Source organism: Molothrus aeneus, chromosome 2 (assembly GCF_037042795.1).
Source record: "Molothrus aeneus isolate 106 chromosome 2, BPBGC_Maene_1.0, whole genome shotgun sequence".
Taxonomy (NCBI): domain Eukaryota; kingdom Metazoa; phylum Chordata; class Aves; order Passeriformes; family Icteridae; genus Molothrus; species Molothrus aeneus.
In genome coordinates, this window is record NC_089647.1 from 279111 (window position 1) to 299663 (window position 20553).

Here is a 20553-nt window from a genome sequence, read left to right on the forward strand (position 1 = left end):
TTGGAACTCCTCAGAACCGGGCATGTCACCTCACACTAAAGCACAAGGAAGGGCAGAGTGAGCACCTGCACTTCCACTGACCCTGATGGAGCAGCATTTCCCGAGCAGGCTGAACAACTGCTTGATAGAAAGGCATAAAGGATCACAGGGGACACAGCCATGGATGTCAAAACCACCCTCAGGGAGAGAAGAGGTGTCAGGAACATTCCCCTGACCCGGCACTGGGGGAAGCCATCACCTCTACGCTGAGAGCTGGCAGGCAAAGGCAGGGAGAAGCTTTGCTCCTGCTTCAAGGAATGGACTAAGCTGGACAATAAAGGCAAGGACAGCCCATACTCACTTTTGGAGGTGTGGAAGGATGGGAAGACGTGCAAAGCAGTCTCATGGAGGCTTCCATCTCCTGGGGTGGAAGGAAGAAGTTGGGAACAACCACAGGATCAGATCTGAGCAGAGCTGTTTAGGAACAACCTTTGGCAGTGGGCAGTTGCACAGAGGTCCAGGTGTGGAAAAAGCCTCAGCTGTTAACAGGTCCCAGACAGCAAATTTAATTTGTTTTAATCAGTATTCCACTGTTCTGAACACTTGGTTCTCTTACCTGGGCTCGCAGAGCAGGGGGCACTGACTCACTTTAAAACAATACCTCATAAATTGGCAGAGGGCTTCATCTGGCAAAGATTCCAACACTCAATCCAAGATTTCTAATTTGTGCAAGAAACATTAGGAAGTATTTTAAAAGCAAAATAAAGCAAGTTTCTTTTGATACAGGAGAAACACAAGAGCTATAACACACGGGGGAAAATAACACGGAGAGAAAATGCAACAAAATGAAGTGACCCTCACAAATCACAACATTTGTTGGCTAAAAGTTTCAAGGAAGCCATCACTACAGTGTGTGAAACAGCATAATGGGGTCCTCCAACCCCCTCCCAGATCACCAGCCCTGGATTCATTTCCCAGGGAAGAGCTTCACGTAGCAAATTTCTCTGTCCCGAGGCCAGGGACACTAACTAAGCAGCAGAGTCTTCAAATGCAAAAGTGTTTCAGGAAAGAGTAAAGGATACAAAGTGATTTTTTGTTTGATGGGGTTTTCTGAGCCTTCTACTGGGTCCTCACTGCTGTCATCAGGGAAGCTCTCGCTGTTTCTTTCCGAGCCAGCTTGGGCTGAGACACTCTGAGCACAGTTCTCATCAGAAGCACTTCCTTCCTTGCCTTGATGATCCCCATTTACAGCCTCAGCATCCTCCTCCTCCTCCCCTCTCTCTGTGGCTTTTTGATTGGTCAAACCCACGTCTCCTGAGGATGGCAGCAGTTCCTTGGAGCCTGCATGGAGCTCCACACTTTTCTTTATGGTCTGGAAGTCTCCTGCTGCTGTTCCTGTGTGGCTGTGGAAGCCCTGGGAGTCTCCTGCTGCTGTTCCTGTGCTGCTGCTCCCTCTCTGGGAGTCTCCTGCTGCTCCCCAGGGGCTGTTCCCCCCCGTGTGGGGGCTCAAGGGTGGGCTCAGGGCGCCGAGCAGGCTCTGGCTGTCCCCTTGCAGCATGCTGGACAAGGTGCTGCTGTTCCCTCTCTGGAAACAGCCCACATCTATGGAATGCTGCTCTTCAGGCCTGGGCTCCAGAGGCTGCAGCTCAGCCCCCTGCCCTGTTTCAGAGAGGATGCTGGACCAGGGGCTCGTCCTGTCTGTCATGGTGGTTATTTCATTTAGAGTTCGTGGTTCTATGACATCTTCTTCATACTCCTCCTCACTGTGTGGCTGGGTGGCAAAAGCACCTTGGTTTTCCTGGCCAACACCCCCTGGATGCTCATCCTCAGGGACAATGGGGCCGAGGAGCTGGTGCAACATGTGTCTCCCAAACAGGGCTCTGCCAGCAGGGCACGGCTGCGGCGTGTCCCTGGGAACGCTGGGCACAGCTGGCATCTCCAGCTGGCCCTCAGGAGCTGCAGGGCTGCCTCCTGCCTCCTTCCAGCTGGGCACAGCCAAGGCACCCGGCTTCCTGCTGCTCTCCTGCTGCACCTCAGAGGCCGCCTTGCTGTTCTTAGTCATAGTCTGCAAGTCTGGTGAACAAAAAAGAGCATCAGGGAATGCACGGAGCAACAGTTCAGCTTAAGCCTGATTGATGTGGGGTTTGGGCAGAAAGTCCCAGATGCAAGGATGGCTGGGAGCTAAACATGCACAGCCTTGGAAACACTGCTGATGTGTGTTCTGCTCTGCCCCCACTGACAAGGCCAGGAGAACAGAAATGCTAAGGAAGAAACAGAAGCATTCAGGATGAAATGAATGGGAACTTTTACAAATTCTTTAAAAAGCCACAATCACTTATTTTTGTTTCCCAGTGAGCAGATCCTATTCACTGCTTGCATCCTCTGAGAACTGAGCTCACCAGTATCAGGTGAAGTGACCAACTATTCTGAGGCAAGTCCTGCTCCAAGGGAATGATGGGGGACATTTGGAAACAGTGGAGGAAGAGTCTGGAGCAGACTGTAGAGGAAGGCATGTAAAAAAGCAGTAAAAACAATTGCTAAGGATGAGAAGGGACATAAAAAGAGCAAAACCTTGGAGAATAAAGAGTGGGGAAAAAGAGAAGATCAAAGGGGCAGAAGAATGGCAAATTCTGGCCTAAGAGGGATGTGCCCTTCATCTCTTGGAAACGCTGCTTCCCTGTAGGAAGCATGGAATAACTTTCCAACTGGCAGCAACTGTAGCTCTGGGCTCCAGTTTATTCTCTGCCCTGGTAAGTTGTTTTAAAAGCACCAGCAGGGATTGGATTTCCTTGTCACTTTGCTACTCACAGCAACAACTCACCATTGATGAGGCTGCTGACCTGAGACACCAACTGGCTGGATTTTTCCAAGAGATGGCAGCCTTTGGGATCCACTTCTCTGCCCATGGAGCCCTGATGGTCACTCTCCCACTCCTCATGGCCTGGTCTGGACGTGCTGAAGTCGGGAAAAGACCTGGTCAGCTTCTCACTGAAGTATCTTTGAACCTCATCCAGCTCACTCAAGTTCTTTCTGCAAGCAGTGGTAAGACATTGGGTCAGAGGGGGGAAATAAGCCTGTGGCAGCTGGGTTTAGGCTGGGTCATTCTAGCCAACAACAGTAAATATGCAGATAAAAGATTAAAGAACTTAATTGAAAAGCAGATCAGTAGACAAGTGTTAAGGTTGCTCTAAGTGAGAAGATAACACTCCAGAACAAATCCTGACTTGGCTGTGAAACTTGGGCTGGAGGCTAAAAATAGAACTAGTTCTAAACTTAATCAAAGGAGTTGGATTTGAGATGACCTCCCAATAAAAGTCATAAAGCCAAGGATATTACTTGACTTATGGCTGAGCTTGATAAAAATCTAAGGATTGCTATGTATGAAAGATCTAGGGATTCTAAGATGCATTGCTTGTGGTAGGGATGAAATACCTCAGGAAGTCTCTGTCATTCCTATATTCCTACAGATAGTAAATACTAATCTTCTAAATTCATGTCTCATTTTAACCTAGAATCTAGTCAGGACAACAGTGCTTCGAGCAAGAAGAAAAACATCCTGCTGGGAAAGGAGACACTGCTCTGTGCACCCCAGAAATGCTCACAGGCTCATCCCTGTACCTGTGGAAGTCACCTGAAGGGACTGCTGCCCTCACAGCACCAGGATGGACAGAGCCAAGGATTCCCTCTGGACCAGGATGGACAGAGCCAAGGATTCCCTCTGCACCTGGAATCACTGCTGCTGCTGCTGCTCCCCTTCAGCAGCTCACCACGCTGCTCCAGCACCTCAGCCCTGCTGGGGAGCTCCCCACCCAGCCCCTGATTTTCCAGCCTGGCCTCAAATGACACCGCAATCTCCTCGTGTCCATCACACCCTTTCCCTTCTGCCTCCTCACAAATGGATCCATCACTGCCAAGCTGCTCCCTGAGGCTGGGCCTGCCCTGCTGGGGTTACCTGGGCACAGTGAGGGGTTACAGGGGTTCCCTGAGCAGGGTGAGGGGTTACAGGGGTTACCTGAGCACAGTGAGGGGTTACAGGGGCACAGTGAGGGGTTCCCTGGGCACAGTGAGGGGTTACAGGGGTTCCCTGGGCACAGTGAGGGGTTACAGGGGTTCCCTGGGCACAGTGAGGGGTTACAGGGGTTCCCTGGGCACAGTGAGGGGTTACAGGGGTTACAGGGGTTCCCTGGGCACAGTGAGGGGTTACAGGGGTTCCCTGGGTACAATGAGAGGTCACAGGGGTTCCCTGGGCACAGTGAGGGGTTACAGGGGTTCCCTGAGCAGGGTGAGGGGTTACAGGGGTTACCTGAGCACAGTGAGGGGTTACAGGGGCACAGTGAGGGGTTCCCTGGGCACAGTGAGGGGTTACAGGGGTTCCCTGGGCACAGTGAGGGGTTACAGGGGTTCCCTGGGCACAGTGAGGGGTTACAGGGGTTCCCTGGGCACAGTGAGGGGTTACAGGGGTTCCCTGGGCACAGTGAGGGGTTACAGGGGTTACAGGGGTTCCCTGGGCACAGTGAGGGGTTACAGGGGTTCCCTGGGCACAGTGAGGGGTTACAGGGGTTCCCTGGGCACAGTGAGGGGTTACAGGGGTTCCCTGAGCGCGGTGAGGGGTTACAGGGGCACAGTGAGGGGTTCCCTGGGCACAGTGAGAGGTTACAGGGGTTCCCGAGCGCGGTGAGGGGTTACAGGCGTTACCTGAGCGCGGTGAGCAGCGCCGTGCGCGAGGCTGGCGGTGCTGTGTCCCTCCGGGCGGCGTGGCACGCGTTCCCGTTCCTGTCCTCCCGCTGCAGGCACTCGTGGAAGCGGCGCACGTTCTGCATGTGCTCCTCGTGCCGGGGGGGCTGGCTGCCAGCGGGGCCCGTCCTGCTGAAAACAGCCCTCTGTTCAATCCCAAAATCCAGCCTGGAACCCCTGACCGTGCAGAGGCTGCCAGCTGAGAACAGCCCGTGCCTTGAAATGCACTAAGAGCCACTGATGGATAACCCAGTTCCTCCAGATGTGCACAGGAATGGCATTGACTGTCTCGGATTTATACCAACGTCAAGGTGCTAACAGTGGGGCTGGCAGGGAGCTCCCGAGCCACTTGTTCAGATCCCAGAGTGGTGGCACAGAGTCCCTCTGAAGTTCAAGGACACATATGGGCAGAGGATCATCTCTGTAGGCTAAACAAACAATAAACGAAGGCACTCCCACTCATCTGAAGGGACAGAAGGCAGGAATTACTGCAGGATGTCTGACAGGCCCACTCCTGTAATATGCAATACTGCAGCGTTTCACCAGCTCCCATTCACTGCTCATGGGCAGAAATTGAGCCAAAATAAAGGGGATGCATCAGGAATACTCTATTTAATTTACACTTACTAAAAATAAAACCAAATACAGACACAGCCCTCATTCTTATCAGGGCCTGGAGAAAGTACCTGCCAGCTTTAACAATGGCACCTTTTTACCAATGGTAAATTTATTATTATTTATTTATTTATTAGATTATTATTTATTTACCATCTACCAATGGCAAATAAATCCTTATTTACCAGGGTGCAAATGAAACAAAGCAGGAAGTATCAATGACAAGGAAAAGAACATCTGGGCTGTGCCAAAAGGAACCTGTCCCAGGACTGCTTCCTCCTGCACCTCTCTCTCACTGGGAAAGGCAATGCCCACTAATTTTGAAGCCCAAACACAGTGGACACACTCTGACAGGGTGTACCATTTCTCCAGTAGAGCCAATTTGCTGTAGAGAGGCATTTCTGAGACCTGAAAATAACCAAAAGGTTGTCAGCCTGAGGACTTACTGCTCTCGAGCAGGAACACTGACTTCCTTTGACAAGGAGTCCAGCATCTGCTTGGACAAGCGTGCAGCGTTACCAGGACATGCTGGAAAGCTGACCTTCACCTAGGATGGAAAGCAAAAAGGAACACTCCACGTGAGTCTTTCACAATAAGAAAATAAGAGAAATTGAGGTATTATCCTGCTGATCTAACAAAACCTCAGGCTTTCTAAACAGCTTTAAATTTTCAAATTACTTCCCAGTCCTGAGCCAAAGTACTATTTCACAACACTTTCATTTCAGACACTTTTGCTAACTCCCTCCATGCTAACAGATAGCAAAGTGATGGAAAGTAGGATAAAGGCTGCCTTAGAGGCTTATAACACACCCAAGAATATCTGGGAAGTCTAGAGAATAAAGAAAAACCCCGAAAAAAAGGCAAATATTCCAGAAAAACAGATTCTTGCCAAATTAGACGCTTCCTAACCAATGAAAAGTGAATCCACTGTGTGTTTTTGAGCACCAGCTGTCACCCAAAGCAGCAAACAGAACTATGCCACGCTCCCAGACATCCCAATGCACGGATTATTCCCCTAAAAAAATCTGACACCCACGAAGCAACCACAGAGCGAAGCCAGGGGGATGCTCATGACCTGGCTGGGGTGCTGTAACTAGCACTGGCCACAGCTACCACGGCACCTTGGAGCAGAATTCCTAAGGAATCAGACGGTTTCCATGCAGCCTGCCCCGCGGGAGTGCTGTGAAGTGTGTGGGGAGCCCAGAGTGCTCTCAGTGCAGGGAGGCGGGAGAGGCGGGGGACGCGGAACGCACCGGGGAGCCCTGCAGGGCGCCGGGGCGGCGGGCCCTGGCCTGCCTCTCCTCCCGGAGCCCGCTGACGCTCTGCAGAGGGGACACGGCCACTTTGATCTGCCCCCGGCACTGCCCGCTGAAGTCGGTGATGTTGTACCAGCCACACACCAGCTGGAAGCCAGAGAGCAGCGGAGACAGATCCACGGAGGCAAAGCCCAGCACCCGCTCCGACTCTGCGGAAGGAACAGCACAAAGCACACTGACACCAATCCTTTCAGGAATGCCAAAACACAGCCTGCAGGTGCAGAACAATCCTGTCCCACAGGGGGACCTTATCTGGAGGACCTGGGTCATGTTCAGCTAAAAATGTCCCTGCAGAACAGAGAAAGCCCAGGGCAGGGAGAGGGACTGGCAGGAGAACCACTGGGTGCACACAGGGCTCTGGATACACACAAAGGCTGTTCTGGAAGCAAAAATCAGACAGCTGAACTTCAATATAAAGTAAAAAGAAAGTATTTGGCTACAACTGGCTGGCCACACTTCAACCAACTGCAGCAATAACAAAGAGCACGAGAAGGAAGCAGGTAAGAGTTTCTTTCAGCAGGAAAATCCAACTTCTAGAGCACCATCAAAATAAAACCAGAGAGAACAAAGAATACAGCATACAAATCTTTTAAGAAGATTAATGGGGAAAAGGAGGATGCCAAGGGCCAGGAAATGAACAGGTATTTATCTCTAGCATTCTTCTCGTACAAGGCAAAAAATGCCATTACAATTCTACTCTCCTATTCACTTAACAGAATTTATTTTCCTTGCATGAAATACAAGAAACCTAAGGAAAGGGACTCCTCTTAATACTGCACCACAAACTTTACCTGCTTTATGCCACACCTTGAAGACCAAGGTTTGCTGTGGATCCAGGAGAAGCTCTTTGGATAATCTGTTAGGAACAAAACCCATAATATTTTATGCAAAGCAGGAAAAAGCAGTAAAATGCTTCTGAGGTTTCAATGCCGTTTTATCTACCCAGACAAACCAGCTTCTTTCTGTACTGATAGGGGCAGGAACAGAACAAACCCCAAAATTATTGAGCCTCAAGGTGTAACACATATCTACATGGTTTGGGCTTCTGCTTAGTCAAGTAGTATTCCCCTCTCCTCACTCTTGCTCTACATTTAAAAGACAGGACAAAGAAATAGTGAGGGAACAGAAATATAGAAATAGTTTATTTCATGACTCGGTAACACAGTGACAGCAAAGCACTGGGGCTATGGTTCAAAGCTGTAATGTTTGAACTCCAGTGCTGGAAATAAAAAATACACAAATGGAAAAATGAAGTGTTCAATGTAGAACAGTTTTTAAGTTCTTTGAAGGGACTCAGATTTAAAACACTGGAGGAGGCACAAGACTGGATCACACAGGTTCATTCCTGAATACTGCCATGTATGACTTGATCTGCTGAGGCTCCTTGAAGCAGTCAATTAATCTTTTTTAATTTAAGCTCAGGTATCCAGCTCTGAGCTAAAAACCCCCAAGCACTTTTCCCCCCTGCCTGGCTGTCAGGTCTGGGGGGTGTCTGTGATTCCCACCTTGCTTGCTGCTGGAAGTCCCAGACTGGTGAGTCCGTGTTTCCTATCACTGGAGTGGTGACTGGAGCATCTGCTCCCGCCACAGCAAACGACACACAGCTGCTGGGGGCTGCCACCTCACGCTCTGTCAGGGGACTTCCTGAAATTACACACCATTCAATGCAGGCTTTTAAATTAACAACAACAACGACAACAAAACTTAAAGGCAGTTCAGCCATGAAAACCACACGGCTGGCAGAGAAATCCAGCATCTAGAAAATACTCCTTTTCACTGGTGGAGCTGATAGCATGCTATGTTTACCATGGAAGCAAACATTACATGAACCTTTCACAGAGCAGAAACTGGAATATTCATGGGAGAAATAGAAAACCATTGGCCCAAGATCATCTAAGAAGTCAGAAGTAAAGCCAGGAATACAACCCAGGTCCTGAGGACCCTATTCCAGTGCTTGAGCTACTCTCCATGCTGCAAGACAGAAATATTTAAATATTTCTGCAATACTCAGAAGAAACCTCCTTTATATAATCAAAACCTTTGCAATAACAAACAAAATTGCACCAGTTTTTCAAAGACTATGAATTCCAGAAGACTCTAGAATGATTATAAAAATGCATCTGCAGGGCTCAGATTCTTTTAGAGTTACATACCCTCAAATCATGGCTTGCATTTGACTCTTAGCTGTGTTATCAGGGGAAGAAAAGCTGAGTACAGTGAGCCAGCTTTACAAATTTATCATGTGCTAATTTAGGAGTCTGTGAGACAGGAGCATCTCGGGGTTCAGTTACTCAGTCAGTGCTGAACCTGGAGTTCAGCTATTCAGACAGTGCCTAATTTCAGAATTCAGCTGTCATCTCTAACAGGTAGCATTAAGTTATTTATATTTTGGAGCTTATTCAGGAGGGCAGGCTGTGTAGTTCTGCCTCCTGCTTCCCCTGTACTTACACAACGATTGGGGTGAAACACCACGAAGCCAAGTTAAAAATCCATCCCTGTCATTCACTGTGCTGGAGTGGGAACAGATCTCAGGGGGAAACAAAGAATCAGGAAACAAAGAAAGGAAAAAGAAAGGCAGGAAAGACAGAAAACAAAGGGTGTGTGTGTGTGTGAGATGTTACCTTTTAAACTGAGGTGCATGGCTCTTTCCACGAGGATATTGACAGCAACTGTGTTTTCCAGAAACAGCCCGTCCTCTTCCTGCGGCTGCCCACTGGCGACCCCTGAACTCTCAGCATGCACCTGCTGGCTGTCAGGGAGCTGCTGGCCCAGAGCAGGGCTGTCCCCTGGGCCTCCACCTTCGCTGCTGCTGCTGCTGCTGCTGCTGCTGCTGTGCTGCTCAGCGCAGGGGGCTCTGGGCAGGGCAGGGGGAGCGGGGCCCAGGCTGACGTGAACGCGCACGGCGGCTCCCGCCAGGTCGGCAGCGTTGCACCGGAACAGGGGATACACGCCTGCAGGACAGGGCACACACAGCCAGGAACTCACACACGGCAAAGGCAGGAGCTTGGAGAGCAGCTGCCACTGCTCATTCCCCCACAGACCTCACACGAGCCCAGCAGAACGAGTTTTGGCTTTCAGTGTCATTTCTATGTGAGTATCACCCAGAAGTACAAGCCTGGAAACATTAAAAACCACGACCAATCCCCCAAATTTGGTACACCTTCATGTTCCCCCAGTCACTCAGATTAGGGCACTTCAGCTTCCTGAGAGCCCTGGAACAGTGACTCTGCATCATTTTACATACATAGATGGAGAATACAACATATACCCTGCACAAAAATTTGTTTTAACTCTTGTTCTTTCTCCCTTTCCTGAGTGTATCTAAAAGAAAAGCCTATCAGTCCACAAAGCTGATGAGTACCATGTAGATGACAGAGCCCATGAACTAAAACACAACGAGTTCCACCTCAGTGTGGGGAAGAACTTGTGTCTGTGGAGGGGGCAGAGCCCTGGAACAGCTGCCCAGGGAGGGCCTGGAGTCTCCATCCCTGGGGACATCCCAAACCCACGTGGATGCGTTCCTGTGCCACCTGCTGCAGGTGACCCTGTCTGGGCAGGGGTGGGACTGGGTGATCTCCAGAGATCCACTCCAAGCCCCACCACCCTGGACTCTGTGCAGGACCCAACAAAGCCGTGACCATTTTGTTTCAAGTGACCAGGGAAGGAAGCAGGGTAAGCTGCCAGCAGGGAGGAATGGGAGGTGTGCCTGTGTTTCAGGGACTCACCGCTGACACTCAGCGTTCTCCTGGATCTCTCTGCCAGCGCTGCCAGGTCCACGTAGGCAGATCCAATGAGACGATCCGTGTCCAGGGGTCTTTCCACCTCATTTCCCTTGCCATAGGCCCACCACACCTGGATTTCCAACTTCTCCTCCCTGAGGAACCACAGCAGCCCCTGGCTCCTTGCGAGAGTCACCTTGCTGGGCTTCCTGAAGCTCACGGTGACGCTCTCCGCGTCGCGGCTCAGTTGTGGCCGCCGCAGCCAGGTGCAGGTGGGCTCCTGGTCATACAGCTTGTACCTGAGGTAGCAGTGGGCGCTCTCGTGCAGCTGCGCCTGCCCTGCCAGCAGCACGCAGTGCAGGGGCAGCCACAGCCGTGGCGTGGAGATGGTCACGGCCACCGGGCTGGCGCTGCGCCCCCAGGGCCCGCTGTCCTCGGGGGGCTCCTCGCTGCTCCAGCCCCGGAGCCTGGCAGCCTCCAGAACACGCTCCCTGTCGCCCTGCTGGGCAAAGGCCACCGAGAGCTCCAGCCCTCCCACAACGGCCGGCAGGCAGCCCGAGCACTGCGGGGCCAGCGGCTCCTCGGGGAGCGTCACCGGGAACCAGCCTGAGACACCTGCGGGAGGAAAGGGCCTGTGGGACTTGTCCCAGCTCCCCAAAAACGCCACTGAGGAACTGTCACCCCTCTGGCCACCAAGCAAGGACCAGAATGCCAAATAAACCAAGGGTTCAGTTCTCCTTTGGGATGTTATTTAATAATTTCCAATCTGAAAGAGCAACAAGCCTTCTAAAGACCTCAGCAGCAGTTCTGACCCCAAAGGATTTGCACTTCACTAACAACACCCATTTTGCAATGACGCTATATCCCTGGGATACCCAAGGATAAAATTATGGGTTCTCATTTCTTTCCTACTCCCTTCCCATTAAAAACAACCTCAAAATTTTGGGCTGGAGAAAATGAGAACTTCACTGGAATTAGAGCAGAAATAACCAAGACAAATAATAAAAACAACATAATTACAGGATATAATAATCCCAAACTAATAATAGATAGAGGAGATCATTAGTGGACAGATATGTGAATAATTTTTTCACAGAAATTTCACAGCATCTTCTAAAATGGAAAGGATCCAAAAGGAGCATTGAGATATTTAATACACAGTTAAAAAAAAAAAAAGGAGTTAATCCCCCTACTTTCTAATTAACTACGACTTTTGTTTCCAGCTTTGACATCTGAAAAGCAGCCACTGGTCCTGCACTAGACACTGCAACTCATGACTTGACATCCTTTCTGGATTTTCCATCTAGAAAATAAACAGCACTGAATAAAGTCCTAAGGATTTTAGGTGCTGGTTTCAGCTGGCATGGAGTAGTTAAATTTCTTCAGAGTAGCCCCAGAATATTCATTCAGCCACCAAACATCCTGCACCCTGAGAACAGATTTTCAAAGAACAACCTTTATGGGACTTTCCTAATACAGGATTTTTACTGAACACATGGGGAACACCTTAAAGAACTCTGGTCTAAAAGAACCCAGAAACTGCCCCCAGAACCAAAACAAGCCCCCCAAAACAGGAATGGAAATGGTTTTAAGGAGTTGCAGTAGCATTTACACAGAATGTGAGCAGCACAGCACTGCTGTGTTACCTGATCTCCTTGTCAGCAGGTCTCTGGTTGGAACTGTGACTGTCCCAAGGAGATAATCTCTGCATGTTCTGTCAGCCAGTTTGTCACTAGCTGGAAAATAAATAATTTTGTAAATACCCCCAACTGGTAGGTAAGGTTTAGAAGTGATTGACTGGAGGACAGCTGGTAAGAGGTGATCTTGATCACTGGGAGGTTCAAAAACTCTTTGCACAAGGGGAACACTCTCCCAAAGACAATTGAGATAATTACATCTACTTGCACCTGCAGAGTTCCCTGCACAGGGCTCTGAGCACCCTGACCTGCTGGAAGATGGCCTTGCTCATTGCAGGGGGGTGCTTCAAGTCCCAACCCAAACTATTCCATTATTCTATGAGTATTTTTTTCCCTACATTACAGTTAAGGGGATTTCTGCACCAGTATTCAATCCTTGCAACACGCTCTCCTTACCTGACTCGGTGCTCTGGTGGTAGATGGAGAAAAAAATACTGCCAGAGTGCAAGAGCTCGCCCAGAGAGGAGGCTTCCCCAGTGCTCGTGCGAGTGGCGAGATGGCAGAGGAAGCGCAGGCGCTGCCCGAACTCGGGGCAGAAGGAGCGGGGCACGGCCCGCGTGCGGCGCGCCCGCGCCGGGGGCAGGAAGGACGGCAGCGCGCACACGTAGGCGTTCACCCCCAGCCCCGCCGGCTGCTGCACACAGGGGCTCCTCTGGGCCACAGCCCTGCACCACAGCCGGGAAAGAAAGAGGAAAAGAAGGAAGAGAACGCAGATGATGAACCACGAATCTGGGAACCAATGTCTTAAACACGGGTGAAAAGATGGGGCTAATAGCAAAGGTTCTCAGGCAAAATTCATGCGGGCCCTGGCTGCACAGCATTTGCATCTTTTCTTCCTATCTGAACACACTAGGGACAGACATGAAATGGTGAGAGGAACTCGTGAGTTCATCACTGGTGGCTGTGCTCTTATTTGTGCTTGAGAAGGTACTCAGCACCTTGAAGGATACTCTGTACTGTAGAAAAACTTCCCCGAGAACCTGCTCCAGAAAAAAGCCAAAGGCCAGGCCAGATTACTTTTACAGACCAAAACTGACCAGCAAAAGGCGATGAAATTAGCAAATGGAGTAATTCACAATAAACCAGACCCAGGTGTTGCTCAGGTCATACACCTGAGGGATGAGGGGTCTGAGGTCATTCCACTCCCTTGACTTCTCCAAGCACCACACAAGAGTGATCCTCACCTTTCAGGGTCTGCTTCAGTTAGGATGGACCAGGGTCTCACAGCAACACTGAGAAAGGGTCAGACCATGGCCCTGGAATGCCAGGAGCCATCCTGCTCTTGTGGAACTGACTCCCTCTATTTCAGCCCTTTCCTGACTCTGGAAAACCACATATTCTGGAACTAAATCTAGCTGATACCGCACACTGGCAGCGGAAGCCTTAAGGTGGGAAGGAACATGTTTGATTTCCTAGTCAGCTGATTGAGGTTTTCACAGTGAAATGCAACAAAACAACCCCAGCTAGCTTTTAAATAGCATCAGCAACACCAGAACCAATGCCCAAATAGGTACCATCTTGTATCAGCCAATTTTTATATCAGTCTTTGGTGTAAAAAAAAAGTGGAAATGTAGGAAAACGTGCCCTTCTGAACTGCATCCTTCTGCAGGACAAATGCCACCACCCTGTACTGCAGCTTCAGGGAGCAGAATAGCTGCTGATGGTCTTTATAAAGTTATTTTCACTTTAGAGCAGGACCTACTTGGAATCTTGGTCGGTACAGATGGAAAACTGGCCAGTAAGAATTTGATCCAATCCCATGCCTCAGCCTGCTGCCTCCAGATAAGGCTGTTTTAAGTGAAAAGTGGTGTTTTTTGAATTAGGCCTTACCTGGCTGCTGCCTGCAAACCAGCTGCCCTGTGGATTTGTACAGAAAGAGAAACAGCTTGAGCAGTTATTCCAGCTGCTGTTTTCAGGCATCGCCGGTACCTCACACTCACATCGAGCAAACCTGGATTAATGAAAGAAAGGAAAGAAAGAAATGCTCACCCCTTAATGCACGAACATCCAACACACTCAATATTCAGCTATAACTATTAATACAAAACCTACTCTATCAATGAGCATTTTCCTGAAAAGATAACTCCACAAATCCAGTGGGACTGGCGCTGCAAGAGGCTGCGCTGCAGCTGGGAGGCCGCAGTGTCGCCCTCCTGTGGCCAAACCGCAGCACTGCAAGGCAAGGCCCGCAGTGTCGCCCTCCTGTGGCCAAACCGCAGCACTGCAAGGCAAGGCCCGCAGTGTCGCCCTCCTGTGGCCAAACCGCAGCACTGCAAGGCAAGGCCCGCAGTGTCGCCCTCCTGTGGCCAAACCGCAGCACTGCAAGGCAACCCGCAGTGGAGATATTTTATGAAAAACAAAATATCGCCTGTCATGGACATATTTTATGAAAAATCCTTTCATTAGGATTTTTTCTCCTGAGAAACTGAGAGGCCTCAAACTAGATGTGAACAATAGTTATCTACTGCTGTGGAATGCAACAGGTGAATCTTTGATTGGTCCATGTTGATTGTTTCTAATTAATGGCCAATCACAGTCCAGCTGTCTCAGACCCTCTGGTCAGCCACAAGATTTTGTTATCATTCCATTCCTTTCTATTCCTAGCTGGCCTTCTGATGAAATCCTTTCTTCTATTTTTTAGTGTAGTTTTAATACATCATTTTCCTTTAATATAAATAATAAAATAATAAATAATAAAATAATAAATCAGCTTTCTGAAACATGCAGTCAAGATTCTCGTCTCTTCCCTTGTCCTGGGACGCCTGTGAAGACCACCACAGTCGCCCTCCTGTGGCCACACCCTGGTACTGCAGGCAGCGAGGCCACAGTGTCGTCCTCCTGTGGCCAACCCCAAACACTGCAAGCCTGGGGGCCGACTCTCAATTTTTTGACAGTTTGAGGGTTTCCCCTGTTGAATCACTGATTTTTTACTCATTATGGTGTTAGTGAAAGCTAGGAGGAAAACCACTCCTGGTTGCTTTCAATTGCCAATGCAAATCCATATTTTTATTTGCCTCAGAGGCAAACAAACTTATAGAATTTGACAGAATTTTAAACAGAATCAAAACTAGTTTGGCTGGGAAAGACCCATAAAATCATTCCTTCAGCACTGCCAAGGCTACCACTCCTCCCTGTCCCTAAGTGCCACATCCACACACCTGTTAAATCCTGCCAGGGACGGGGATTCCACCATGTCCTGGACAGCCCTTTGGGGAAGAAATTTTCCCTAATATCAATCCTAAATCTCGCTGGCACAACTTGAGGCCATTTCCTCTGTCCTTTGCTAACACACCATCAAATACCGGTGTGCCGCTCAGAGGTTTCCTCAGCTGAACCTGGCTTTACCACCTGAAGTGAAAGCCCACCAGCCCTGCTCACCTGAAGACTGCAGATGCAATTCCTCTGAGGAATCACTCCGGGGGACCAAGGGAAGGGTAAAAGTTTGAATCCCTATTTCTTGGCGGTGCTGCAGAGTCACCATGGCACAGAGCCGTGACAAAGGCAGGGCCCCTTTAGCAACCAGCTGGTCTCTGACATTTGGGTAATAATATCTGGTAGGACACAAAAAACCAGCATCAACATTTCTCTCAAACTGCACAGAAGTCAACTCTGAGTGTCTTCAAAGCTTAATTAGCCTCCCCAGCTAAGGGAGAAAAATAAAAATGTATTTCCACTGAAGAAAAGAATCATTAAGTGCTTAAGCAGATAATGCTACAAATACATACTTGCACTAGTCCTAACAAGTCAACAAGCAAGAACTCCACTAAAAGCTGGCATCCCAAAGAAAAACAAGGGAAGGATCTGGCACCAAATATTCTCTGCTATCACTTCTCATTAATAAAGGAAAATACCTCTCTTGCAGAACAGATTTGAGGTACCAGATTGTGAGTATAAAAAAATGACTCTAAACCTTTTTCTTAGTGCATTACTTGGCTTCAGCTTCATCCCAAAACAAATTTTGGCACCGTATCTTACAAACAGCTCATAGTAATTCTTAGGTGACTTGCTTACTGCAGAATGAACATATTATTGTCTTTTTCCAAAGCTATTTGTCTTCATGGCTTCTGCTCTCCATTACTAATAATTAGCTTCCGTAGCCAAAGAAGCATTTTGAATTTACAAAACACTTTTTACAATTTCTCTTGTACTCAGTGATTTGTATGAGGGAAAAGAGCAACTCCAGCACAATGAAATTATACTTTCAGGGTGCAATTAAGCAAAATTTAGATGTGTCAAGCATTTAAACTACTTTTAGATTGTTATGCTGACTAAAAGATGGAAGAAAGCAAACTATTAACACACACTTTTTAAGCTATAAAAAAATGGAGTAATTAGGACTCTTGGTGGGGAATAAGGCTCACAGGTTTTAAGTGCAGATAGTCATCACTAAATGTTGATGAACTTAGCTTTTTTTTTAATCTATTATTAAATAATATTATGGAATATCCATTCCAGAGCCAGAGATCTTCCAAGATCAGATGTACCTCGATCAGTATTGCCGTGCTATCTACAAATAATAGGACATTGTTCTGTACCTGCACCAGACTTCAAACTGGATTCCTCCTGCTGCTGCTCCTGGAGACATAAATGCACTGACCAGGAGCCTCTGGACTGGGACATCAGCAGGAACCAACAGGGAATGATGATGTTCATCATTAAAGATGGGATCAGGGACACACAGAGTGGTAGCTGTTCTAAATGGCTTTAATGTGATGCCTAGAAGTCAAGCAGAACTGGTTAAAAATGGCTGGAATTGCAGCTTTCAACCTTTCCCTGCTTGCAGTCCTTCAGGAGGTAGGACCCATGGTCAGGGAGTGCAATCCTCCTGGGACAAGGCTTGCTCTTCTGAGCTTCACTTCACAAAGCTTTTACAAGCAATCCATGCAGCCCCATGTCCCTGTGAGCCACAGCCTGGGAACCACAGAAATCCCACAGCACTTTCTGTGGAGCCACTTTACTGCCTGTCATTCTTCAGTGGTGATGCAAAGCACACAACACTCTGTTCTCTCCTACAATTACAATCATTTAAATAGTCTTTTATAATCTGAAAAATGGTGGATTTAGATTGGATATTGGGAAGAAATTCCTCCCAATAGGAAGGTGAGGCCCTGGCACAGGTGCCCAGAGCAGCTGTGGCTGCCCCTGGATCCCTGGCAGTGCCCAAGGCCAGGCTGGACAGAGCTTGGAGCAGCCTGGGACAGTGGAAGGTGTCCCTGCCATGGCAGGGGGTGGGAATGGATGGGACTTGAGGTCCCTTCCCATCTAAACCATTCTGTTAATTCCAGTGATCCAAACCAAGCAACTCTTCTGTTGGTGCATCCATGAAAATCACACAATTGTTATGGCTGGAAAAGGCCTCCAAGATCATCAAATCCAGCTGTTAACCCGGCCCTGCCACGGCCACCCAGGAAATCACGTATCCAAGTGCCACATCCAAGCACTTTCTGAACATTTCCAGGGATGGTGACTCCACCACTGCCCTGGCCAGCTGTGCCAGGGCTTGCCAACCCTGCTGATGAAGACATTTTCCCTGAGATTCAACTTAAACCTCCCTCAGCATGACCTGGGGCCGTTTCCTCTTGTCCTGTCCCTTGCTGCCTGGGAGCAGAGCCCAACCTCACCTGGCTGCACTCTCCTGTCAGGGAGTTTATTTTGGAGAGCAAATCAGGCACCCTGAAAGGCTTGTGCATGTAAAGCCCTTGCTGAATTTCACTGTGTACAATCTCCCTGCTCCCTGCAGACCCATTGGCTGGACCAGCAGGCACAGCCCTCTAGCACCTTTCACAGAAGGTACCATGGGAAGAGATTTGGAATGAGGTCTCTTTTTTCCACTGGGAACTTGCCACCAGGCTCAGACAAACAAGGCTTTGAATCCAGTGACACAGCCCAAGCCCAGTTTTTCCAAGAAAACAAGTGCTGGCTGCTTGAAAGCTCAGGAAAACGTGTCCCCTCTTACTCAGGCAGAGGGAACACAACTAAATGATATTTAATTGAAGCAATGCTCTAAATAAGGGACAGCTATAGGACAAACTTACCATGCTCACTCAGTCCAGGCCCTTGCAGCGCACCAGAGCCAGCCTCCTGAACTGGGAAATAGTACTGGATGTAGCAGTCAGCCTCTCCCCAGAGCGTGGACCGCAGGGCACCGAGTCCCTTCACACTCTCCACGTGGATCTCAAACACGTGCTCCATCAGGTCTTCCCCTCCTGGATCCAACTGCTAACAACCAAAAGGGGAAGCCACATGAAAGGATGACTTCAGGAATCTGGGAACATTCCAACAAGCTGCCCAGGGAAGTGGGTGAGTCATCCCTGGAGGTACTCAAAGGCCACGTGAATGTAACATTTGGGGACATGGTTTAATGGTTTAACCCCTTGGCAGGGCTGGGTTACTGGCTGGATTCAGTGAGCGTAGAGGTCTTTTCCAATCTAAACAGTTACATGTGATAAGGATCTAAGAGGCCTGAGATGGGAGACAGAAAAATTATCTACCATTTTCCTCCTAAAGTTTACAGAAACATTGAAAGTCTGAAAGGAATTTTTTTTCTTGCAAAGTACATAAAATGCATAAAAGTTCCTACCTATCCAACTACAAGGTAGTGGCAAAACCTCCACATTAAGGCTGTGGGAATTAAGATTTTCTATAATTTTGCTGGTTGTTTGTTTTTCTTTTTACTGGACTTGTGAAGATAGAAACAGTGGACATGCAAGGCAATAAAAACGGCATAAAGTCAAGACTGGTGAGAGCAAGCTGGTAAAAAAAGAGTATAAACAATATAATTCTGTGTACAATTTGCCAAATATAAAAAAAAAAACTTGGCTACAGCTCCAAGAAGAGATTGGGGATCACTCATGTGTTAATGAACCCACTGGTAAAACCCTTCTGACATATCCTGAACAGGGAGAATGGGGTGTACTGAGGAGTCAATACCAGTGTGGGCTGTGCAGCTGGGTGGTCCAGAGAGTGGGCAGGACGCTGTGTGGCTGCAGGCACCACTCCCTGCTCGGATTTGAGCCTCTGCAGGGCCACGATCTGCTCAGCTGAGCCCATGGCCAGGGTGACCCTGAGGCTGCCGCGGGTGCTGCCCGTGAAAACGTCCACCACGGGCACGGGGCCGTCCACAGCCACCACCGGGTACTGAGCCTGCAGGAGCAGGCGGGAGACCTCGGGATCCCTGCAGAACAATCCCAGAACAGACAAGAAAGGCCCAGCGTGAGCCACCTGAGCAGGGACAGCATCACACAGAACACGCTGCAGATGGGATTTCCAAAGCTGACAAAAACCAGTCCATCCCCGCTCCTCTGAAATTTGTCTCACACCCCATCCTCACCCAGCAGAGATCCATGAGCTGCTGGGTGCGAGGAGTTACTTCCAGCAACGACAAAGGACAATTTCCCAAAACCTAACAGCACCTTAGCTGGGAGCCAGCCTAGAGATCTATGACTGAAGAGGTGAATGGGAACAAGACTCCCACTAACACCCTCTAGCCATATGATGCTTTTATGATTATAGTGATGTGCCTTTGGGCATGGAAGAAAAGAAGGAACGGTGACAGTCTCCCAGAAAGGTGTAAAAATCTCCAATCATACACTGAAGTTATTCAAGGCCAGGTTGGATGGGGCTGGAAGCAACGTGGTTGAGAGGAAGGTGCCAGTGCCACTGGATGGGCTTTAAGGTCCCTCCCAAGCCAAACCATTCTGGGATTCTAAGATACACAGAAATAAACTGCAGTGGCTTACTAAAAAAAAATGATACAAATGACACAATAATAACTAACAAATAGTGGCCAGTCAGCTCCAGCACCACCTGGTTTCCACACGCCACTAGGTCTGACCAAAATAAAAGGAACAAATCCTTTGCATTAGGGAGAATTTCTTCTGTCCAGTATTTCCAGCAATTTAAACTGTTTTAAGCAAGGACATTACTTAACTGAACAGAATGCCAATAGATTAAACCCAGAAAGAAAAAAGAACTCTGGAGAATCCCTTCAGATAAGAACACAATTAAATTATGAAGGCTTTGGAGACTTTCTGCCACCCAGCATCCCTATGGCAGGGCAAAAATGCCTTTTGCTATGGAGTGTAACTAAGAACCCTCCCACACAACCCCCACACACCACCACTGACTCTTTTCTCTAAGCTTCACCCAGGATATTTCCCAACCCAATAAAAAATGGGGAAAAAACAAGTTTACTTGAACGAGATGTAAAACTGATGCAGAGGGAGTTTCACTAATCCCAGCAATTTGTCACAGCCAGGGCTTCCCAGCTTGTTCCATGCTTCAATAATCATGACATTGTTCTTCAGCCGCTCCAAGTGTTTGGAGGTCAATGAAAAAGGCATCACCTGAAAGGTTTGAGGCAGAATTAGTACACAGAATACACTGGAAATTATTGGCTAAGTACAGAGCATTCTGGTAAATCTACTTTATCCCAGTCTAGAAAACTGTGCTTTTTAGAGACACAAGTTAAAAATCAAGTGTGCATGCAACAGA

The 20553-nt window shown here is 48.7% G+C and overlaps 1 protein-coding gene across 1 annotated transcript in view; it reads right to left on the bottom strand.

Annotated features, from left to right (window-relative positions):
- C2CD3 (C2 domain containing 3 centriole elongation regulator) overlaps nt 1-20553 on the bottom strand; it is a 37916-nt gene that overhangs the window by 5342 nt on the left and 12021 nt on the right. Inside the window, 18 exon segments of the mRNA XM_066571813.1 lie at nt 341-443; nt 1062-2052; nt 2801-3009; nt 4675-4845; nt 5775-5875; nt 6582-6793; nt 7436-7500; nt 8150-8288; nt 9266-9595; nt 10370-10978; nt 12010-12099; nt 12457-12725; nt 13891-14011; nt 15439-15611; nt 16596-16776; nt 18096-18279; nt 18991-19234; nt 20254-20405. Of these exon segments, the coding sequence (XP_066427910.1) occupies nt 341-443; nt 1062-2052; nt 2801-3009; nt 4675-4845; nt 5775-5875; nt 6582-6793; nt 7436-7500; nt 8150-8288; nt 9266-9595; nt 10370-10978; nt 12010-12099; nt 12457-12725; nt 13891-14011; nt 15439-15611; nt 16596-16776; nt 18096-18279; nt 18991-19234; nt 20254-20405 (4344 nt within the window).